The sequence below is a fragment of the Ictalurus furcatus genome, chromosome 4, assembly GCF_023375685.1.
Source record: "Ictalurus furcatus strain D&B chromosome 4, Billie_1.0, whole genome shotgun sequence".
NCBI lineage: Eukaryota > Metazoa > Chordata > Actinopteri > Siluriformes > Ictaluridae > Ictalurus > Ictalurus furcatus.
Window position 1 is genome coordinate 6,840,001 of NC_071258.1, and position 21,095 is coordinate 6,861,095.

General features: G+C 42.1%; 1 protein-coding gene across 3 annotated transcripts in view; it reads left to right on the plus strand.

Moving 5' to 3' along the window:
• The window catches only part of sipa1l3 (signal-induced proliferation-associated 1 like 3), a 100,831-nt gene that overhangs the window by 71,370 nt on the left and 8,366 nt on the right, over nt 1–21,095 (plus strand). For all 3 annotated transcript variants that reach the window (XM_053622686.1, XM_053622688.1, XM_053622687.1), the window contains 6 exons: nt 3,278–3,435; nt 3,674–4,259; nt 5,744–6,018; nt 16,265–16,498; nt 17,822–17,983; nt 20,316–20,437. In XM_053622686.1, coding sequence (XP_053478661.1) covers nt 3,278–3,435; nt 3,674–4,259; nt 5,744–6,018; nt 16,265–16,498; nt 17,822–17,983; nt 20,316–20,437 — 1,537 coding nt within the window. The remainder of the gene's footprint in view (nt 1–3,277; nt 3,436–3,673; nt 4,260–5,743; nt 6,019–16,264; nt 16,499–17,821; nt 17,984–20,315; nt 20,438–21,095) is intronic.

The following is a 21,095-nucleotide window of genomic DNA, read 5'->3' on the forward strand; positions in this document are numbered from 1 at the left end:
TCTCTCGGTCTGTCGCATGGGACGAGGAAGGAGAGATCTAGGGAGCTGAGGATGCCTCTGGGCCGTGCTTTTGGAGAATAGCCTCAGGCACTGTTAGTCTCTCTGGACACATCAAATAGACAAGCTGCTTGGCTCAGCTGTTTTAGACATCAAGAGAGTGTGTGTGTGTGTAAGAGAGAGAAAATAAATGATTAGAGACACCCTCTAAAATTATTGACATGAGCCAAAATGAGCCAAAAAAGTCTTTTAAGTAGTGCATTTGCGAGCACTGAGTATCTTCCTGTAATGTCGAACCAGGTTGGAGACGCTTGTAGTGGGATCTACGGCTACTGGATGTCTCATAAGTCTGGCATCATAGGAGGAAAAACAACCCAAAGCAAAACACTGAAACAAAAATGTTTATGGACAGTAGAATGATTTGGATGAACGTTTTGATAGGACAACTTGTATTCATGGGTTTGTGCAATTTCTCTTCAAGACCATAGGTTTTCAGTAGGGTTGAAATCCTGAGACTGAGAAGGCTATTGCAAAAAAAAAAAAAAAACAGCACATAGGTTTTGTTATTTTAACCAGTGTTTTGTGTTGATTTGGAAGTAAGGTAACCTCAGCCAGGTTTTCAGCTGAAATATCTCCAGTACCACCAAACAGCCCCAAAGCATCACTGATCTCGCCACCAAGGGGTATCAGGTGCTGCTCTTTGTATGCAGTCCCCTTATGTCACAAACATTCTGATGGTGTGCGTAACCACAAAAAAAAAAAAAACAAAGTTTGATTTTTGGTCTCGTCCGACCACGACATACAATGTCTTTTTAAGTTCTGGCTCTGCGTTTTTTGTAGCTTTCATAACAACAGCTTGTTGTTATGAAAGTGGCTTTTAAAGGTCCCTCCATCACCATCCTCCTCACTGTGTGGGAGTATAGTGCTTATGGATCTCTAGCCAATGTCTGTGTTTCACTTCTAGCCATAAATGTGCTTAATGGTATTTTGATGGTATCCCTCGTGTGTGTGTGTGTGTGTGTGTGTGTGTGTATGTATGTGTATATATATATATATATATATATATATATATATATATATATATATATATATATATATATCATTATTATTTAAAAAAAAAAAAAAAAAAAGGAAAAAAAATTATACCCATTACCTGATTTGTGCAGGTCAACAACCATTTGTTTGCTTTGTGTTGAAAGTTGTGGGTTTTCCCCCCCCATGGTAATTGATGACAAAGGGATTATACATGTCTGTCTAATGCATGTGTGTATGCATTCCCCAGGGAAACGGGACACGGTTAAGGCGACAGTAGCGTTCCCGTGGACTGAGAGGAAATAAAAAGAATAAGTTTGCATTTATTTGAAAAATCCTTTAGGCGTGTCAATTATTTTGGCAGGTGTATTTTAGAGAGACGATACGATCACTAAAAAAATAAAGGATTTCTTATTACTTATAAGAAAGAAACAACTATTGTTTGAGTGGAAAATTTGAAATATTGTGTGTAATGTTTATTTGATCCAATCATTTTCGCTCATTTTTCTGGAGGGTGCCAATAAATATGGAGGCCGCTGTATTTGCGTCTGTGTGCACAAGGTCTAAGCTGGCTTATATAATTGATACTCTTGCGGTGCCACAGTGTGAGCGGGTGGGCGGCCTCTTCCGTGATGTCTCAGCATGGAGTCATGTCACTCGCGCGCACGCACACACACACACACACACACACACACACACACACACACACACATGCACTCATGCACACACACACACACACTCTCATGCACTCATGCACACACACGCACACACACTCATGCACACACGCACAACACACACTCATGCGCACACGCACACAGACACTCATGCGCACACACACACTCACACTCATGGACACATGCGCACGCACACATGCGCGCACACACCCCCACACGCACACACACATGCACACACCTATGTGCGCACACACACACACACTCATGTGCACATGCACTCAAACTCCTGCATACACACACACGCACACACACATAATTATGTGCGCACACATACATAATCATGCGCACACGCACTCACACTCATGCATACATGCACACGCACACACGTATGTGCGCACACACACACACACATGATCATGCGCGCACACACACTCATGCGCACATACACTCATGCACACACACGCGCAGACAAGAGAATTGCATGGGCTGTTAATAGCTCTGAATAATGCACAAATCCCTCATGGCTTCCTGTCTTATGCTATGAGACCAAATGAATACACACAGAAACACTCGCGTATTTAATTGTGTAAACGTTTTATATCCACAAGGTGGCGCTCAGTTCTTGGGTTTGTCATCCATCAACAGTCAAAGCGGTAGAAAATGCAGAATACACATCAGATTAACGTCCCACAACTTCAGCAACGTGACTAAAATGCAGGAAGGGATGCAACCAAAAAAATAATAAATAGGTCGTGAAATGAAAGGAGAACGCAGTACGTTTGTGCACTCGTCGAAAACGTACACAGACGACAGCTCAAATTATAAATCGTTATTTTAAACTTACCATTGCGAATCAGGGTAAGGAGTCAGTTATGAACCTACTTGCTCAGTAATCGATTTGTATTCATTTTTAACCACAAAAAAGTTCAATACCGCAGCTTTAAGAAGACGATCATTTCACCAGCGGAACCTCGTTTAAATAAAATCGAACCGGATTAAGGCGACGTAAGATGTTTTGCTGATGTCAAAATCTTGTAGCTCTAGAGTTAGATATGTTTTTGATGGGTTATAATAAGGTTATTTTTGAAGCGTTAACAAACTAACATGACAAAAACAAGGAAAAATTACGTCGTGATGAAATTGGCAGGTGCTGACTTTGTGTGTAATGTAGGACAGTATTGGCCCATATTTTTAGTTTTTACAGTATCTAGTTCTGTAAGATCTCCTTCAAAAGGAGCTGGGGTATTTAATGTGCTGTACCCTACTGTACCTGCATTGGGCTCCAGCACTGTTCTCCTACCACACGGTCTTATTCACACTCTGTCTCTATTTGGCGTCTTGAAGAGGCTCACCACAAGAGTCAGAGTTCATATTGTGACAGCGTGTGTCTTTGCCTGCCTTAAAATCCTTTTTTTTTCTTTTTTTTTTTTTTAAATCGGTATCTGTTTTTCCTTTCTCCCAGTGTGCACAGATTTTAGATTGTCTCCAAGTTGCATCATCCACACAGTTGTGTTTTTGTTTCCTCCCTCTCCCCTCCTTTCCTCCTTCTCTCGCTCTCTCTCTCTTTCTCACAGCTCCTGAGGAAGAGGCATATAGGGAACGATATAGTGACCATCATCTTCCAGGAGCCGGGCGCTCTACCGTTCACGCCCCAGAACATTCGCTCTCACTTCCAGCATGTCTTTGTGATCGTTCGTGTTCACAGCCCCTGTTCCGAGAACACCTGCTACAGGTACAGATTTCTCTCCTTGTACAGTACTGCTGCCAGTTACCATAGCAACCCTGCCCTGACAGCAGTTGCCGTGGATACTACATGTTAACATAGCAGTGCTTTTTTTAAACCACGTTACAAGCGTGTCAGTTCACCATCAGAGACACTAGACGTTAATAGAAGTCAGCAGTCTTTTCACGCACGGGCTGATGATTTCTTTTCTCCTTCTCGCTCTCCTCCTGTCTCTTTATCTCCGAAGTGTGGCCGTGACGCGCATGAAGGACGTGCCCCCGTTCGGACCGCCCCTGCCTCCCAGCGGCGTGACCTTCCGCGACCCAGCCTCATTCCGTTCCTTCCTCTTGGCCAAGATCATCAACGCTGAGAACGCTGCACACAAGTCAGAGAAGTTCCACACCATGGCTGCTCGCACTCGGCAGGGCTACCTGCGAGACTTGGCTGAGAACTGCGCCAGCAGCACACCGCTCGACACGAGCGGCAAGCTCAACAACCTCATCTCGCTCGCCTCCAAGAGGCGCGAGAGAGTACGGGCACGCCAGGGGGCGGAGTTCGGTGCCGCCGGAGCGTTGGCCTGGCGGGTAGTGGCGCAAGATTTCAGCGGAGGCGGAGCGGAGCTTCCGTGTGTGCTGGCCATCTCCGCCGAGTACGTAGTGCTGGCCGACTGCTCCACGAAAGAGGTGGTGTTCAACTGCTTCTGCGCCGATGTGATCGGCTGGACGGCCGAGAGGTTGAACTTAAAGCTCTTCTATGGCCGAGGGGACCACGTGGCACTGCGTGTGCCTGAGGGCGGAGCCCAGGACATCAGAGAGGTGGTTCAGAGGCTGAAGGTACAAGAAGTAACAAAACGACTAGAAATGTGTCTAGATGTGTCATGTTTAGTGTGGGGTATAGCAGGCGAAGCTAGAATAATACTTATTAGTATCAATAAATGCTACTAAAACAGCTCTAGAATGACTTATTCCACAGCACTGTTGAATTCTTGACTCTGATTGGTCAGAAGGTGTTGATTAAGTTTCTAGAACAGCAGTTCTCACAGTAGTGCCAGGAATAATTCAAGTGATCGGTCTACATTAACGCACTCATTCTATGTTCTATATATGACCGTGTCTATAGCATACAGCCAATTCACAGACCTCTATGGAGGACACTGTACATAATCTAAGGCTAATAATAGACTATTTCGAAAAGTGATTTCGCTCCACGTGAGGTAATTGAAGTGTAACGGTTGATACGGTGAGGTTTTCTGTAAAGGAATGTTTGTGAAACACGACTGCGTCTTTTTTATTTCATTTGAAGACAGAGGAAAAAGAGAGGAGCGACTGTTTATATCTGCTACAGCATAAGTGATCGCACGAAATATCTTGTTTTGCAGATGTCCCGCAACAATAAATGTAACTATAAAAAGATTAAAAAGCACCATGTGTTCATTAATAAATAAAAAATTGTAACCATTGGCAACTAGCTGTGGTATAAGAGGAATAAAAGACTTCAGGACATGTTGTTGTAGTTCAAAATAAACAAACAACAAACTAATCAGCATTGGAGTAGTAACGGTAACTCCGCTTTGCATCAGGCCACATCACACCACCATGTCGTTGATTATTTTCCTAGAACACCCCACCCCACCATGACATAATCCTTAAATAATAGAGCTGTTCTTGCAGGATTAACATGCCTGTGTTTATTGTTATTCGTTAAAGTCCTTTTAGCTAACTAGTCAAGCTAGCCAGATAAATATCTAGTGAGGCAGATGATTTGTGGAAGTCTTTGAGCCAAAATAAACGGCTTTAAAGTGTGCTTCGGGTGGATGTTACAGCTCGGGCCTCAGTGTTGGGTGAAATTCCGGTTTATGGAGTGGGTGTGGCTAAAGGTTGGATGACTATATAAATAAATACACAATGACTTCCTCCAAGGTTCACCCACCCATGAAGAATTCCGTTTGCTGTAATTCCTGTTATTTGTTTTTGCATTGTCTGTTTTTAGATATTAAATTGCTTAATATTTGCCTGTAGACCATGTTTAATTTCATTTTATTTCATTTAATAGCACAATCTTACCGCCATAGGTAGGCGAATGGTCATTCAGCATTTCCCCAGATGAACATGATCTGTATTTGTTGATTTGAAGGTACACCAGCATTATTAATAATTAACCGACGGTCACGGATAGACCTTTGAAAAACAGAAATGCTGCTAGGCCTGATTTCTATTAAGCACCAGTTTATATTATGCTTCAAATTTGCATTTATTAGGCGTCATAAGTGTCCCGATCATCTATGTCAAGTGATAACACTACCTTCATCCTTCCTCAGGTGCTGACGGTCGGCTGCGAGACGGTGGACATGACGCTGAGACGGAATGGTCTGGGCCAGCTAGGTTTCCACGTGCGCTTGGACGGCACCGTTTCCGAGGTGGAGGAGTACGGCTTCGCCTGGCAGGCGGGCCTTCGTCAGGGCAGCCGACTGGTGGAGATCTGCAAGGTCGCCGCGGTGACGCTCACACATGACCAGATGATCGACCTGCTCCGCACGTCAGTCACCGTTAAAGTGGTCATAATCCCACCGTTCGAGGAGGGAGGGGCCCGCAGGTGAGCCAATAAATACATCTCTAGTTCATTTGTACTACAACACAATGAGTATTCATGCTGCTGAACAAATTACATCAGAAGTCAATCAGTATTGACCGAGATGTTCTGTGACTCCGGAGTGGTGCTCATGGTGGCCAGTCAGACTTCTGGCCTAGCCACGTCCACTCTGCCACCCATCTACCTCTGCATCTGTCGTGAATGTAATGTCCGATATATGACCTGCCCCTAACATCTGTCTGTTCACTGTGTAGTAAGTTTGTTTTATACTGTAGCTTTTGGCTTTCAAACCTTTGTCACTTGATTCCTTTTTGCACTTCCTCCATCTCCAGTCTTCTGCCGAGTTCACCGGCATGACAGTGTGAATTTAAATTCCGTCCAGCATCTCATCTCTGCACGACGGAAGACAAACCTGCCTAATGCATTAGAATCGTATAATGCCTGCACGGAAAGGTGTGCTGAGCACTAAAGACTCATTAAGCACAATTTGCACAAAACAGCAAATTTTGTGCACAGTATACAAAGAGCAGCAGAATCCAGCGCTGGCGAGGCTGTCCGCATCTGTTTTCTGCTTTTTTCCTCCCTCCTCCGAGACATGTTCTCATTTCGGCGATGATCAATACTAAGATTCTTGGCAGGCGAAGCTGCTGCTGCTGCTGCTCTTTTCTGCCGGAAGTTTCCTGCACTCACGGCACAGGTTCAGTCGTTCTGAGCTGTGTTCATTTATCTACGAAAAATGAACACTTCCGTCAGTGTTTGGCGTTTCACACGCTGTTGATGAGCGACCGTGGTTTCTTTGCTGCAGTTGCAATAGATTTGACATTCCAGCGACAGCGAGGGAAGAACTTTTCTTCAGTCTGTTTCCTCTTTATGTAACTCGCACACACACATAGCAGATTTGGAGACAGTAGGCAGACACTTCAGTTCTCGGGGTAGCAGCGTGTGGGAGTGTTGGAGAGAATAGGGAGACAGAACATCGAGCGTGTGAAAAGAGGAGAGGGAAAAGTACATAACTGTTTAAGAAAGTACAGAAATGCTCGTTCTGTTCATATTGTGCAATCATTGTCCTCTAGAACAAATGCAGAGATGTCAACGTCGATGGTTTACCCATTGTGTTTATGATTTTTGGTTAAGGCATTGGGATACTGAGTTCAAATTCCAGCACCGCCAAACTGAGGGTTGTGTATGGGGGGACGGCCTTGTTCTTCAGTTGACTATCAAGTGTGGTTCCTGATTGGTCAGGATAAAAAACCCGCATCCACATTGGCCCTTTGTGAATAAGATAGACACCCCTGATCTCAATGAATTTTGACCTATGAATTGGCCTTGGTCTTGTGAGCCAATAGATTCAAGGAGGCAGGACCATGATCTCTATGGCCAGTAAATACATTATATGGTCAAAAGTATGTGGACACTTGACCATCACACCCACATGTGGTTCTTACTCAAACTGTTGATACAAATTTGGAAACAAACCGTTGTGTAGAATGTCTGTGTGCTGTAGGATTACAATTTCCCTTCACTGGAACTGAAAATGTTCCAGCATGCCAATGCCCCTTTGAACAAAGTGAGTTCCATGAAGACATGGTTTGCCAAGGCTGGTGTGGAAGAACTCGAGTGGCCTGCACAGAGCCAAGACTTCAACCCCACTGAAATCTGAATCTTTGAGATGAATCGGTATGCCGGCTGCACACCAAGCCTTCGGTGCCCAACCTCCCTAATGATTTTTTTAGGCAAATCCCCAGAGCTATGCTCCAAAATCTAGTGGAAAGCCTTCCCAGAAAAGTGGAGGCTGTTATAGCAGCATACGACTCCGTATCAACACGCATGGTTTTAAAACAGGATGGTCAACAAGCACATATGGGTGTGATGGTCAGGTGTCCACATACTTTTGGTCACAGTGCTGCTGAATTCTCTTATCTGATTGGTCAGAAGATGTTATTATTTTCTATAAAAGCAGCTTTGATGCTACTTCCGGCTGCAAGGCGTATGCTCTTAATTCCTTTGCAACAACTTACACTTATACTTTTACGATGGCCGCTCCACATAAACAGATGAGTAATTGTTGATATGGTGATGTTTTCTGTGAGGAGATTGAACATCTGTCAGAAGATGTTCTCCAGTGTTGGTGCTTTGTAACAGTCAACATTACAGCTGTAACTTGTAAGATTTCTCTCATGGGGAGAGTCTTCAGGATGGCGGGCTTTGTGGTTTCTCAGTAACATGACAAGCCGCATTTTCTGCGTTATTAACATCAAATGAGAGGGGGAAAAAGAGAGCCGGTGAACAGCACAACTGTTTCCTCAACACGTATTTTGATATGATTCCATGCAAGCTTCAGACTTTGATAGGAGGCGTGGCCCAAAGACTGAAGGCAGGGATTGTGTTTGTTATTTAGATGATAATACAGTTCCAATTGGATTTATAAATACAGAATTATTCACAGATTTGGTGGTAGAATTATTCACTCTGGATGGTGCTGAGCCACACATTCTTTTGAGAAGAGTATGTGATCATTTAAGTAGTTTATACAATGCTTAAACAGCCCATCTGTAAGCTTCACTTGCTGCTTAGCTCCATTAGCCTAATAGCTTCAGTACGGATCTAAAGACGAGCAAGAAACGTCAGACGCCAAACATGTCTTGGCTAATCAACTAGTTTTTGGATAAGTGGGGAAATTGTGTATGTTTAACTTTTGGCCACGCTGCCGCTTTAACTCACAAATGCACACATGTGCTCATTCAGACAGCTCGTCTCGTGTGAATGTTCTGATCCAGAGTGCGGATGTGCTGTGGTGTGTGTAGCAGCACTTAAGGCATGTAATCACTGCTGTGCTCTGCTAAAGGGGCTGCTCAAGCCCCTAATTACTCAGCAACAGCCTCGACACTGCACTCAGGAGCCATATGGGGCTTTTGTGGCAGTTTAATTACACAACTGAACTCCTCTGGAAAAAAAAAAAAGCTGCCTCTTCCTGTCTCCACTGTTAAAATGGCCCTGAACTCAAAAACAGAATTTATGAATGATTATCTCCTCTTAGACGGCTCATTCCCCATACCTTACAGTATTTAGGGGGAATGAGCCATCTAAGAGGAGATAATCATTTATACATATTTGGACAAGCAAACATTTGATCTTCTTTGAAACCATGCCTATTAATAAAGTTAATATACTTCAACAAAACCACAAGCCATTTAATCAACAGAAATATCAATAGATGTGATATTCTTCTGTGGAAAAAGTAAGCCCATCTTTGGCCTCAGAAGCTAGTATTGCACCCTTTAGCAGAAATAACTTCTTGTAGGTGTTTTGCAGAATTGTACACCAGGCTTGTTGGGATTTTTTACCATTCTTTCATGCAATATTCTTTCAGTTGCAAGACTTTTGAAGGTTTTCTTGCATGTACTGCCCGTTGCAAATCCCCCCCACAACGTTTCTATGGGATTCAAATCCAGGCTTTGACTAGGTCATTCCATAAACCCTCCGTATTTTCTTTTTGAGCCATTCCTTGGTGGATTTGCTAGTATGCTTAGGATCATTATCCTGTTGAAAGGTCCACTTTCGGTTCAACTTCAACTTTTGGAGAGATGGCCTCACATTATCTTCAAGCACTCTTTGAAATGATGCAGAATTCATAGTTGAATCAATGAATGGAAGCTGTCAATCACTGAGGCAGCGAAGCAACCCCAAACCATAACATTTCCACCACTGTGGAATTGTGAAATCTCTTTCTGATTGTAGAATCATGCACTTTGACAGCAACAGCTGCAAGACTTACTAGCAGATCCCGTGATGTAATTTTGGGGTTCTTGGAGACTTCTTTTTGCATCAGACAGTCTGCTCTATACCCCTGTCAGGTTATTGGCCTGAATTTGCTTGGATGGCCAGTCCTGGGCAAATTGCCAGTGGTTTGAAATCTGTGGCATTTGTAGATTATTTTCTTACAGTGGAAAGATCTTTTTACATCCCTTGCCAGACTCATGGGCATCACACACCTCAATAGCAAAGGGAACGCCAGACACTAGATATGAGAGGATTATAAATAAGACAGGCTCCACATGCACTCCCTAAGTAGGTTCTAATCACTGACACCTGATTCAAATTTTATGGATTTGAAAGTGTGATTAATGTTGGGGTGTACTTACTTTTTCCATGTGACTGATCCCTATTATTTTTTGTTAATTTAAATTGTGAAAATGTATATAATTGTTGCTATGGAAAAAAGAAGTTTTCTGAGAGGTATTTAGTTTATTTTTGGAAGGAGTCTCCAGTGTCAGCGCTTTGTAACATTTAGTGTCCGAGAGCTGCATTGTTTTTTGTCTTATTAACTTTGTTGGAGAGAAAAACAGAGAGACTGGTGAGGGAACAACTGTGTATAGCTGTTATAACAGGAACAAACTTGTTTCATGGATGGTCCACAACATGAAATGTAACCATTAATGGATTTTAAAAAATGATGTGTAGTTCTTCAATAAATAATTGTAGTTGATGACAAATTGCTGTGGTATGAGAGGAATAAACCACTTCAGGATGGGCTATAATTGGAAAAGAATCAACTTCAGGCTGGTAAAAGCACCCTGGGAATGTGGTGGCTTGGCAGATAAGGCTCTGGGTTACTAATCGGAAGGTCGGGGGTTCAAACCCCAGCACTGCCAAGCTGCCACTTTTGGGCCCTTGAGCAAGGCCCCTAACCCTCTCTGCTCCAGGGGGCGCTGTATCATGGCTGACCCTGCGCTCTGACCCCAGCTTTCTAACATGCTGGGGTATGCGAAGAAAAGAATTTCACTGTGCATATGTATATGTGATTAATAAAGACTCATCATCATTAAAAGTCAATCCACTTTGCATTGGGTCACAACACAGAGTAATGTTTTGTCCTGTAACAGCGTGCGCTGTCATGAGTTATTCCTTATTATTATGAGAGCATTATAAAACAAGTGATAAGATTATTAAGCCTAATTATAGATGTTTTCAAGCTTGAAATTGCCTTGTTGGATTGGGGTGTTTATTTCATGCATTTATTTCTAGAACGAAGCAAATGTATCTGGAAAGATGTAGAGCTTTTTCTGAGGCTTTTGGGATCTTGGGCGGTAAAAATTTCCATGTTGTACAGTTACATCATTTTTTTTTTTTCTTGGCTCTCTCTCCATCTCCTGTGGATCATCAGTTGCCGACAAGTGTTGTTCCTGCTCTTCTTTCTCACCTCTCTCTCTCTCTCTCTCTCGCTCTCGTTTCTCTTTCACACCTCAGTGTCTCTCACCAACATCTCTCCCTTCTGCTTGTCTTTTTGTGGATATGGTGTCTGCAGAATCCATTTAGTTTCAGTTCATTCATTGACATGCACATTTATTTGTCTCGTCCCCCCCCCCTTCTCTCTCTCTCTCTCTCTCTATCGCTCTCTGTCTCATATGCTCTTCCTCTCAGAATAGCGCCAAGGAAACAGATTGCTCAAGATTAAAGCGAGAAAATAAGGAACGAGCAAAATAACAAGGCAATTAATAATGCACAACGAGTGCGTGTGTGCGTTCGAGAGAGTGTTTTTCGTCTTTAACCCCGCACAGGGATCTAGATGGGAAAAGCGCTGGTGAGCCTGCAAATATTAAACGTGTCTGGACACCTCCTTCGGCGCGAAACAGAAGTAGGTGGGTGTTAAAGAGAGCCCACCCCCTCCTCTTTCCCATCCCTCCCACAAAAAGGTCTCTCCATCTTCGAGTGCATTTCATACCGTAGCTAGTGGAAGAGAAAAGAAGAGAAGCTTGTTTGTGTTCGGATGTCGGCGCTTTGCCTGCGCTCCAGCTGGTTATAAGACGAGCGCGATGGCACCGCCTCAGAGCTCTGACAGAGCCTGCTGTACACGGAGAGGTTAGTTTACACTTCCAGACAGTACAAGAGGGGACGAGGGCTGCCCAAAAATAGTAAGAGAGACTGAACGAGAAACAAAAGAAGATAAAACAGCCACAGTGATCACAGAGATCAGGATGGATGGATGAATAGATAAGCACTCAGTGGAGGAGGAATTTATCTTGCTAAGTAAATATCTAGTAAGAAGGTATGGGCTTTATTTTTTTTGGTTGTTTGTTTGTTTCTGTATCGCGTGCGTGTTCTTTTTGTTCCCGGATCAACTGTGGCTTTTATTTTGTGGTCGTGATGCGAGTGCTCAGGGATTTTTCTCCCAACACAGATGGGTTTGAAATCTAATCTGGCTCTGCTATGAAACTTTGTGATGAGTAATGATATCACAGCAGCTCCTTCCATGTGTCATATTTAAAAATAAAAAACACATCACAGATGGCAGAGACACTGGCTAAGTGGCCATCACAATTACTCGGCTAATTTAAGGACAAAAGGAAACAACCATCTGTTTTATGTTGTACTTTACCAGCATGTAGTTCTTCGCACGTGGAAATCTTTGAATAATGAATTAATAATAGCTGGTCTCCACAAAAATATTTGACCTCAACCGATAAGGTATCTAGCTAGACCTGTAGGTTTTGCAGTCGATTGTTTAATTAATTGAGGATGCTGAGTATCGTACTCACAATTGAACTGAGCTCTTGAGTGGCGCAACAGAAAAGAGTTCACCCTATCATAAGGAGATCAGGAGATTGAATCCTGACAATGCCGCTGCCATCTGTGGCCGGGAGTCATAAAGAGCAAAATTGCCCGTGTTCTCTGGGTGGGAGAGATGGCTTACTCTCTCTCTCTCTCTCTCTCTCTCTCTCTCTCTCCTGTCAATCACAGCTACACTAGCCAATCATGGGTGTCTGTGAGCTCGTGTATGCAGAAGAGGGTGAATAGCATTTTCCTTCAATTGTGTTACGCTGGCCCGTAACACAGCACAAGCAGCAGTTCGAAAAGATGCGGAGGTTGGCTTCACGCGTTAGCTGTCGTGTGATGGGGGAGTTTACTAGTGGCAAAATGACCAGGGGAAAATATTGTGTTTATTGTGAAGACATATTAGGTGGCTTGCTTTATAGTTTTAGGGTTACTACTGGAGATTTGATCAGTGGGTTTTTATGTTGTCTGTTTTTTTTTTTGTTTGTTTGTTTTGTTTTGTTTTTTGAGACACTCACATGTACAATATTTTTTGTTAGATTTGGCACTTACATACGTGGGGCATGGCGGCTTAGTGCTTAGCGCTTTGAGGTTTGAATCCTGCCTCCACCTTTTTTCACGCAGAGTTTGCATGTTCTCCCCATGCTTCGGGGGTTTCATCTGGGTACTGTGGTTTCCTCCCCTAGTCCAAAGTCATGTGTTGTAGGCTGATTGGCATTTCCAAATTGTCTGTAGTGTGTGACTGATTGTGTGCACGATTGTACCCTGCGATGGGGTGGGACACCCCTATCCCGTTATGCCCCAATGGGATAGGCTCCAGGCGACCCTGTGTAGGATAAGCAGCATGGAAAATGGATGGATGGCACTTACATAATGTAGAAGTGTCAACTGGGGTTGTAGTCAAGACCACCATTATCAACATCCAAGACCAGGATTAGCCAAGATCTTGTCAAGACCGAGTGTTAAGAGGGTCAAGGCCAAGTTAAGATCAAGTCCAAATGAAAGTGAGACCCAAGTCAAGATGGAGGCTGAAAAGCACCAAATCGTTTTTGAGAACAAGCCTTTACTAGTCAGCTTCATTTATGCTTTGTGCCAGTGACTAGGCTATATTTTCTAAAAGCAAGAATTATTTCTTGTCGAACTTTGTGCATGCAAAAAGATAAGACAACACAAACATTCTTTTTTACAAACTCTCAGTCAAGACTAAGACCATATTTAGTGAGACCAATGCCCAAGACTAAGTACAAATACCAGTAATTCTGAATACCGAAAACATCTGGAGACTGGACTCGTACAGCTCAAGTGTCGACATCTATGATTTCGATTTTTTTTACCCCTTGCTACTGTGGTTTAAAAAAAAAAGCTTTTCTGCCGTCTCAGATAAAGCAGAGTTCAGAATAAAAAAGAATGTAATTTGCCTAGTGAAAAATTCACTGAAAGGGAAAGGACACGGGAAGTGAAAGTCACATTTTTCTGTTAGAGGTTACTTTCGCTTCACGCCAGTTTTATCGAGGTGAACTTTGCTTTGTGAGTTCACAGGGCTTCGTCTTGCGAGCCAGTAGAAACCAAAACTGTATCATGTGATCAGTCAGCGTACATGCTACCAAAAAATGTACTGAAGCTCAGATCTACAAGTAAGTCATTCCATTGACAGTAAATATTTTTCACTACGATTTTATTAAGTGCAGTATAATCAATCCGTACAGGAGTTTTTTGTGATTGTTGCGGCCAAAAATGCTCGATTTTGCTGCAGCTTTAAAAAAAAGAAATTGTGCTCTTTTTTTTACGGAAAACTACTTGAATTGGTGAATGCGCAATTGTACGAAATTGTTTTGCAGTGATGTTTGTTGGTAAATAAATGAGACCTTTTTAGCTGTGCTCATGTTTGACGCACGTGAATCGAAGAGGGTTTTTTGGCTGAATGCGCATTGTGATGATGTCACATGACACGTCTTGGCCGAAATCTGCTGAAAATCGGTGGTCATTTTTTTTTAAATGTGAAAAAATGCGCGCTTGATTTTGCGTTAATTTCTGCGATGACAAAATTGCGAAATCCTGGAGGGACTGCATAATATTCAAACGGACTGTACTGCATAACGGACATGCGCTTATGTTCATTTTGTGGCATGGAGCCAACCCATCCACCAAACTGCGCTAGGGTTTTTGTGATTAAAATTGTGTTCTTATCTCTCTGCATGCTAGGATTGTCTTGTACCTCTGATATTGGTACAGGACAGGATATACAAAATATCTAGGAATCAATAAGTGCTATACACAAGGATCTTACAAATTGTATATGTACTGTGTATAACGTATAAGAGTTCTTTGTAGGACCAGATTCTTGAAGGCTTTTTTCACAGTCTGTGGAGGATTCATGGCATCAGTCAGATCTGTTTGTCAAGAAGTGTAGAATGTACACAGAAATTTCTCAAGAATTTCTCTTCTCATTTTTTTTCCCCCTGTTGTCCTATATGTCTCGTCCTTGATAGAAATGAAGGCTGTTGAAATATGGATGTGTTTCTGGCTCTCTAATTGGTGGAAGGATGACATGTGACTAGTAGGAGTATTGAAAAGCATTTGGTAGGGCTGCGTTTAAGTTTTAATTACCTAATAGATTTAGTTTTGGAATTAATTGAAATATTAATGAGCTGATGAGATTTATATTCCCACAGAGGAAATGGAAAGTGAACGTTGTGTCACTTTCTTAAGCAAAGAAAACCACGAAGAAACAATATTATAATTTTATCCTTAACTTTAGTGCTTCAGATTAGTTTTAATTTATTTGCCTACAGTACAGTTGACTTTGATTGATATTTAGATAAGATGAATGTATTTGATGTACAGGGAATATCTCACACACACACACACACACACACACATATTGGAGATGCTGTACTGATTAGCGGTCAGGAATAATTTTGTTTATTAATGGAGGAAAAGTCTATGGTATTTCCTGTGGGGGTCAGCGTGTTGGATTTCCTGCTGCTAAGCTGCAAACAGCAGGTGAACCTTAACTGACCCCGGAACATATAGAGTTGATGGTGCAGGCATCTTTAGAGAGAGATAGAGAGGTCTTACATTTCTTCTCGTCATCACAGTGAGAGCTACGGTAAGGCTAGCTGAAAATGAATGCAGCTCATCCCAGCCTTAAGAGAGGCTGTTGAAGGACTTGGTGTTTAGGAGACCTTTAGTGTGCTGCTCAAGAGGGATTTACTCCACACTATTTCTGTTCAAAGATCATTCGCAAATTACAGCTTAGTGCTTGGAAACTGTGCCAGGGAATCATCTGGAACCATCTGATAGAGCTGAGAAAGCTGTCTGGCTTTGCCTGACGATTTTAAAATCGATAGTTCAGGCAAAAATAGAATCGAATCCATTTGTAGTTGATGAGCTAAGACGTGAAAGAGTTCTCGTCATCAGCTGAGGAGACTGAATGGCCTTACTGATATATAAAAGCTGACTTTCAAAGGACTGGAGCACGGTGCACGGTCAGACTGGAGATCTTTACTCCTTGTTTGTAGGTATTCCTACATGATGACATGACGTGAATCCAAAACCCAGTTGAGTGTTCGTACCAAGGGAAAATAACGTACGGCAAAAACATGTGAAACTTTTAATTACTCCGAAACCTCCTTAGGTGAATTTCTCAGAGTTTTGTTGGCGAGGGTGTAAATTTGCATGTGTTTTGGGTGTATAGGGGCTGCACAGAGGAACACGAGATGAAGACTCAGGAGCAGAAAGGCGATGCAGAGCCGATGGCAGCGAGTTACCGTTCCAGCCAGCGAGGTCCAGCGTGGCGTTGGGACAGCCCCCCTACCGCCCCATCAGCTCAGCGCTGGACTCCCGTGGGGCCTCCGTCAGGTCCCGGCCGAACACACAAGGGCCTGGTGCCTGTCCCATACAGAGAGCCGCAACACATCCCTGCTAAAAGGTGCTAAAACATTTCGTTAAAATTCCACCTATTGAAAGTTTCAGCAGTCCCGCGCTGTTCGTTTACAGTAGCTTGCATAAGTATTCACTCCCCCGTGAACTTTCCCACATTTTGTCGTGGTACAACCTGGAACTGTAACGGACTTCATATGTCTTGAATCAACACAAAATAACTCATAAAGGTGAGGTTAGGGGAAAAAATCCATATAGTTCGCTACAGATTTCTACAAATAAAAAGCGTAAAAGTTGTGACTGCTTAAGTATTCACCTCCGTTACTGTTGGTCAGTTCTGGTACCATTTGCTATCAGAAGTGTGTGCATTCAAAGTGTCACATGATCTCAATATAAATACACCTTTTCGGTCCAGTTTGTCAACGAACTTGCCTAAACAAGCAGCATCATGAAGACCAAGGAGCTATCAAAAGTATCGGTCAAGGTTTGATTGATTATTAAAAAAAAAAAAAATCCTAAACTTTGAAAATCCCATAGTGGACTAAAGCCAATTAGTCCATTATTTAAAAGTGGAAAGAATATAGGACAAAGGAGCTCAAATGGGAGAAGTCCATTTCAGTCCCAGGTTGTAACACTACAAAATGTGGAAAAGGTTCGAGGAGATGCAGATGGATCACACACAAGCAGTCGCTAATCTGTAACTCGGGTGCCAAGGACTAATAAATATCATGTCCGGACTACTGTTCGGTTTTTTTTTCCGTTTTTTTCCCCCGTTTTTTTTTTCTCCTAACAAGTAGGTTCAACAACGCATCCAGAGAAAACGAAGACACTAGCAAGACTCAAATAATATCTTGTTCTGTCCTGATCAAGCAGTTATTCACAGTTCATAGCTGAAGAATTGGCTTCGTCAAGGGCACAAACAATATGTGCACGTACATGATCACATACTAGTGTGTTTCCCTTCGTCTGTATTAATGCACTTAACTAACAAACTAGTTTCCCCATATGTTATTACCTTACGTTAGCTGCCACTTTTTAGCCAAGCCAGTTATGTTTCTGGGTCAAATAAAACACACGTTTATAATTCGTCCACCTGTGTAGCGAATGTTTCTGTGATGCAGTGTGTTTTTCTAATTGAATAGTTTAATAGTGCAATAATATAAATATGATGAATGGTAATGAAGAGAGATAAATGTCGGCACTGTGAGCGTGTTCTCTAGTCTATCCCTCACCTTGTTGCTTCTCTACATAACAGCAGATGATGGAAAACAGACAGTGATTCATCAGCGTTTTGGAAATCGTAATCTCCAAAACATTTGAATGGAAATATACTTTGCCTGTCTCACCACTAAGTATGTCTGTCCTCCCTCAGACCTGTCAGTTACCCTGAGAACCATTACAGCGTGTCTCCAGTAGGGGCAGATCGAAGTCTGCCCTACCGCAACCCCTCAGCTAGTTTCTCCAGCCCTGGATCGGCTCTCAGCACCGCAGCCCTGAGCGGCCCGTTCGTCCGGTACAAACCCTCTCCAGACAGGCAAGTTCCTTTCATGGCCATGAGAAAAAAAATAAACACAGGAAATGCATGACTACATGATTGCACGTGCAATTTAGCGCTTGGAACTTTTAATAAATTATTGTATTATACATTTTCAACAATCCTAGAAAATGTGCATTTACCCGTACAGAAATTGCATGAACCCATATTGGCGACGTTTTGCTCTTAAAGAAGTATCAGTGTTGAGTTTTTCTTGGCATAGAGTTAACAAATACACTGACATCCATGCTAATGGCATGAGAACATTATCATCATTTGAACTATTTACTTACTTTTTTTTTTTTAGATTATTTATATTTATATATATATATATATATATATATATATGTGTGTGTGTGTGTGTGTGTGTGTGTGTGTGTGTGTGTGTATATGTGTATATATAATGATGATGATGAGGAAAAAAGAATCAAATCTTGTGGAAATTCAGGATGATGCAACTTCCTGTTGAGCACGTGACTTCTGGAATGTTCCAAACATTGGGGTGAATTCAACAAGGTTGAGTCAATGTCACGGGAAAAAATGTACATTTTTCACACACTTTAATGGAAGGCTCATTGGAATCGACGTTTCAAACATGGGGTGTTAAACGGATTCACACGTTAATGCAAAAATAATTGTTTTATCATTAAGTTATCGATCTGAAACAACAGCTGTAAAATGGGTTGTTTTGTAGTTGTTGACTGTTACCTACATGCATATTTGTAACTGGGACATAAATAGCACCCGAAATATGGAATCACCTGAATAGTAAGTGCAGATGATTGGACTTGGGGCTGTGGTCTTGTTATTAACTTGCAATGATAAATACACACATTGACGCGTCTTATCGTGTGGAATACACCACGACTCGGTTTGATACGGGTCGTTGGGCTTTCAGAAGGTGTTTTCTGTTTGAAAAGTAGCTATGAAACTGAAGCCAAACCGGTAGTGAGGTGCGTGGGTGTGAGGAGTGTGTAAAGCATGCCAGGGCACACACAGCTGATTAATCCTTCAGACTTGTAACCTTATATCACGTATGTGTGTGCGTGGGTGGGTGTTTTGGGAGGTCGAGGCAGGTACAGACATATCTGCTCTGTACTGATTGATTGAAGTGTGTGTTTGTGTGTGAGCGCACCTATTGTGACTTGCCCTGCTGAACCGGAGTGACACGTTCTCTGTGATCTAAATGCAGCCAGTGTGTGACTCAGTTTATTAATTACACCCTTATTAGTTTGTGGGGTTTTTTTTAGTTCATATTTTTGTGAGCGTGTTATTGTTTATTAGGTTTTTTTTGTTTTGTTTTTTTTTACCAGATGTTATTGATTTATACGCACTTGCATTGTTTACTTAGTTTATTCATTATATAAAGTTATTCACTGATGAGCATACCGTTTGGGTTGTTTTTTTTTTTTAAACCTGGTTTCCACGTAGCACTCCTCACATTATTTACAGAAGGAGCACCGCAGGAGAGTAATGCAGCATACATGTACTTCTGACCCAGATTTCAGTCTGCTAAAGTAATGTTCTCTTTCTTTGTCCTTTCCTTTATGTTACTCTAAGGTGGTAGCTCGCCTACATACCTGCGGACACAACCTGAATTGGTTGGAAGAGTGTTCCTCAAGCAGAAGTCGAATAGAGATTGGGTTCCTAGTTCAGACACACACAGCGTCACCTATTTTAAATTCTCTGACGGACCTTTTAATGCAGCTAATTAGTGTTGTGTTAGCCTTAAATCTGACACTAAGCTTAAATTCAGTAACCAGTAGGAAACCTTTTGGCTCCGAAGACATGTGGTCCCCACACTGAGGTTTCATTTCCTAACATCTGGATTTGCTGAGTGTGAATTGCATTAATACGGCACACACTCACTTTGAGATAAACGCTCATTTATGTTGACATTTGTGTAAACACACGGCCTTGGTGCGCATCTTTGCTAGACTCTGTGACTTAGATCAAAAGCATGAAGATGCCTGAAGTGTGTGTCATCAGTGTGCGTCAGGCTTTTGTTCCCTCTAGCTGCTCGCATCAGGTTCAAGTCCTTAATGCGAATTTTGGCCCAACTTTCTAGCCTGAAGACATAGCACCTGAACATTTCTATTTTTTTCCTTGCAACATAAATCATTGTACAACCTGGTTGTGATGTTTGCACACTGAAACCAGTATGTTTTATTTATTTACCGGATGGCAAAACAGTGCATATGATCAGTGCTTTTATCAGCTATATGATTGGATTATATTCTTATATACCTCACTTGTACACTGCATTGGATAAAAGCAACTGCCACACAAACTAATGCCAGCGTAACGCTCATGTCATTGTGTGTGAGTGCAGGTTCGGCTCGGCCCAGCGCTCCCTCCAGCCGTACGAAACTCATTTGACTCTTGATGGATCCAGTGGAGATTCCTCATCCGGCTTCACCAGCCAGGAGAGCACTATGGAGCGCAGCAAGACAGGTAGACATACGCACGCACATCATGTTACACACATCAGTCAGACTCGAGTTTTTCAGCTTGAGCACAGCAGCTTCATTCTGTCCTCTGCTGGCGAAATAGTGGAACTGCAGCTGTCTGGTGGTTTGGTTTGCTTATTCATACAGACTTTTGACAAACAAAATAGTTATAAAAAGGATGATTTTCGGAGCTTTCTAAAATTCTGTTTGAGAGTTTGAAGTTAGTTATGCCGATATTAGTATTTCTAAAAGATGATGTGCTTCTTCACGAACAAAGCAATTAATTTCTTTTTCAAAAAAAATAAATAAATCCTTGCCTCTACCATTGAAGGCAAAATATATTTTTTTTCTTTTACTTTCTTCATTTTTTGTTTACAGTGTTTTATTTTGCCTTAGGCTGCATTCTCATCTATTAGTCTGTTTGAGTAGTCTTATTGTTTTCTGTTTGGTTTAAATTGGGTTTATACTGTACATGTGAATTGTATCCAGCGAATAGAATAATGCTGATTAATTCATATATAATTTGCCTATAATAAATTATTTAATAGTGCTTATTTGTGGTGAAATTGTGTGTGTGTGTGGACTTGCGATAAATGATTCAGATTCTCTGTTCCAGTGGAACTCTGACATGTAGTGATTAAATGTGTGTTAATTAATCTTCA